This window comes from Amphimedon queenslandica, unplaced genomic scaffold (assembly GCF_000090795.2).
Source record: "Amphimedon queenslandica unplaced genomic scaffold, v1.1 AMPQUscaffold_6370_Cont21670, whole genome shotgun sequence".
Taxonomy (NCBI): domain Eukaryota; kingdom Metazoa; phylum Porifera; class Demospongiae; order Haplosclerida; family Niphatidae; genus Amphimedon; species Amphimedon queenslandica.
Window position 1 is genome coordinate 1 of NW_003553337.1, and position 1,861 is coordinate 1,861.

At 32.9% G+C, this 1,861-nt stretch overlaps 1 protein-coding gene across 2 annotated transcripts; it reads left to right on the forward strand.

The window, feature by feature from the left end:
* Positions 1-8: 8 nt before the first annotated feature.
* Positions 9-1,681, forward strand: LOC109592080 (uncharacterized). Of its 2 annotated transcripts, XR_002190156.1 has the most exons (6): positions 9-385; positions 431-558; positions 788-914; positions 956-1,086; positions 1,305-1,450; positions 1,504-1,681. XR_002190156.1 is itself a non-coding variant. In XM_020007642.1 (2 exons), exons 1-2 carry the CDS (start codon positions 69-71, stop codon positions 462-464), a joined length of 351 nt encoding a protein of 116 aa, XP_019863201.1. In that variant the 5' UTR covers positions 9-68; the 3' UTR covers positions 465-561. The 2 variants fall into 2 exon arrangements, 1 of the variants encoding a protein (XP_019863201.1); XM_020007642.1 differs by lacking the exons at positions 788-914; positions 956-1,086; positions 1,305-1,450; positions 1,504-1,681 and having other exon boundaries at positions 431-561.
* The last annotated feature ends 180 nt before the right edge of the window (positions 1,682-1,861 follow it).

Below are 1,861 nucleotides of genomic sequence, written 5' to 3' on the forward strand. Positions count from 1 at the left end.
ACAAGCTTTCTGAAGCAAAGAAAAAATTTGAATCAAAGCTAGATGAGTATGAATCAAAGCTGTTTATAATGGAAAAAGAATATAAAGCCAATTTGTCTGGAATGAAGGAAGAGTATGAAGCAAAAATTTTGGCTACAACAGAAAATTACGAGGAACAATTATCTATCAGTCGTGAAGAATGTGAGATAAGAGTAGCAGAAGTAATGGAGGAGCTTACCTTGAAATCACGTCAAGCACTCGAAAATGCCATTGTATCAAAAAATGAAATATTATCATCCTTTCAGTCTCTACCAATAGCCAGCATTCCTTCATATAAAGCTCAAAATGAAATGATTCAAGCGCATTACCTTTCACAACGAGGAAACATGAAGAAAGGAGACAGATGGTTAGTAGCTACAATATGTCAGTAAATTATCAAAGTTCTTAATAGGTATCTTGTTGATGTGGAATGGTTCAGGCAGTGAAAGAAATACACTGGATTTGATTCATGGGATCAAAATAGTGCTGGACAAGCAAGTGCTCATCCAGGACCAATTGTTAATGGCACTTTGTTTAAAGGTAAAGTATATCATTCCAACATTTTTTTCACGCTGAGGATTTGATTATATTTTGTGGTAATTATTATAGCAGTTCACATTTGAGTAATTTGACAGTATTGTACTTTTCAATTGATCAATAGTGCATGATTATAGTAATGTGATTGTCATAACAGCCTAAGCTTAATTTTGTTAATTTTGCAGCAGTTGTTACTCTTGTTTTTAGTTAATTGCATTTGAATAATTAATAGGCAATGTATCTGAAACATTAAAGGATCATCTAATTGAAGAGCAACACTATGCACTACTACCTGAGCCTGCATGGAATCTTTTACTGAGTTGGTATGGACTATCAGTAGGATCAAGACCTATTATTAGGTAATAGATATTTGCTTTATTGTATGTAATATGCTTATTAGAACTGTAGTAGAGTATGGTTCATGTACCAAGCACTTGAATGTTGAAGTTTACTTGATTGATTTACAATTGTATTTACATCCTAACACTAATAATATTAAAAGGCATTCATTTAGTCGAGCAGATGCAGTCAGTAACTATTATCAATAAAGGCGGATTTACAATATGACATTAGGCCAGCGTACCGTCAATTTTTAATCAAAAACGTGGACGATTTGACCTTTTGACGCATGCTTTCCGCTGGAATAGAACCAGATTCTATTCCAGCGTCAACGTAACGTCAGGACTAGCGTAATATTGTAAATCCGCCTTAAGTATACACATACTGTTAATATACTGTGTCCATTATAGGCTGTATAATGACAGTAATAAAGGAACAGTTCAATATTCCTGATACTACTGAATGTAGACTGTGGCAGCATTACATGTCAGGAAATTATGAATTATTAACTGATGTTGAACAAGCAATATCAGATGCTGGTATATATGGGTCACAAGTCAGTTGATTTTAATATAAATATTTTAATGACAAATTTTTATCACTATGTAGAAGATAGCATTGGAAATAAGAAATCCAGATGGCACATGGCCAAAAAGCAAAACTAAATGATTTGGAATATTGTGCTTTATCTTTGCTCAAATCATAGTTAGAATTTTATTTTTTAATAAGTACTGAACTATAACTAACTAAATTTATTTTTGGTTAACAGATTTATGTTCATAAGTTTGATGTATAGTTGTGATGGATTTGTAGCTTATCTGTCACTTGTGTATCATATAGATCTAAAGTCAAAGGAAGTCATAAATCTAGTTATTATAGCCATGGGCACTCTCCATAGAACTATTTCCTGTTATGTGGTTGCAAAATGGATAGGGCTCAACTTCAGCCCTTACTCTTGCCAAATTTA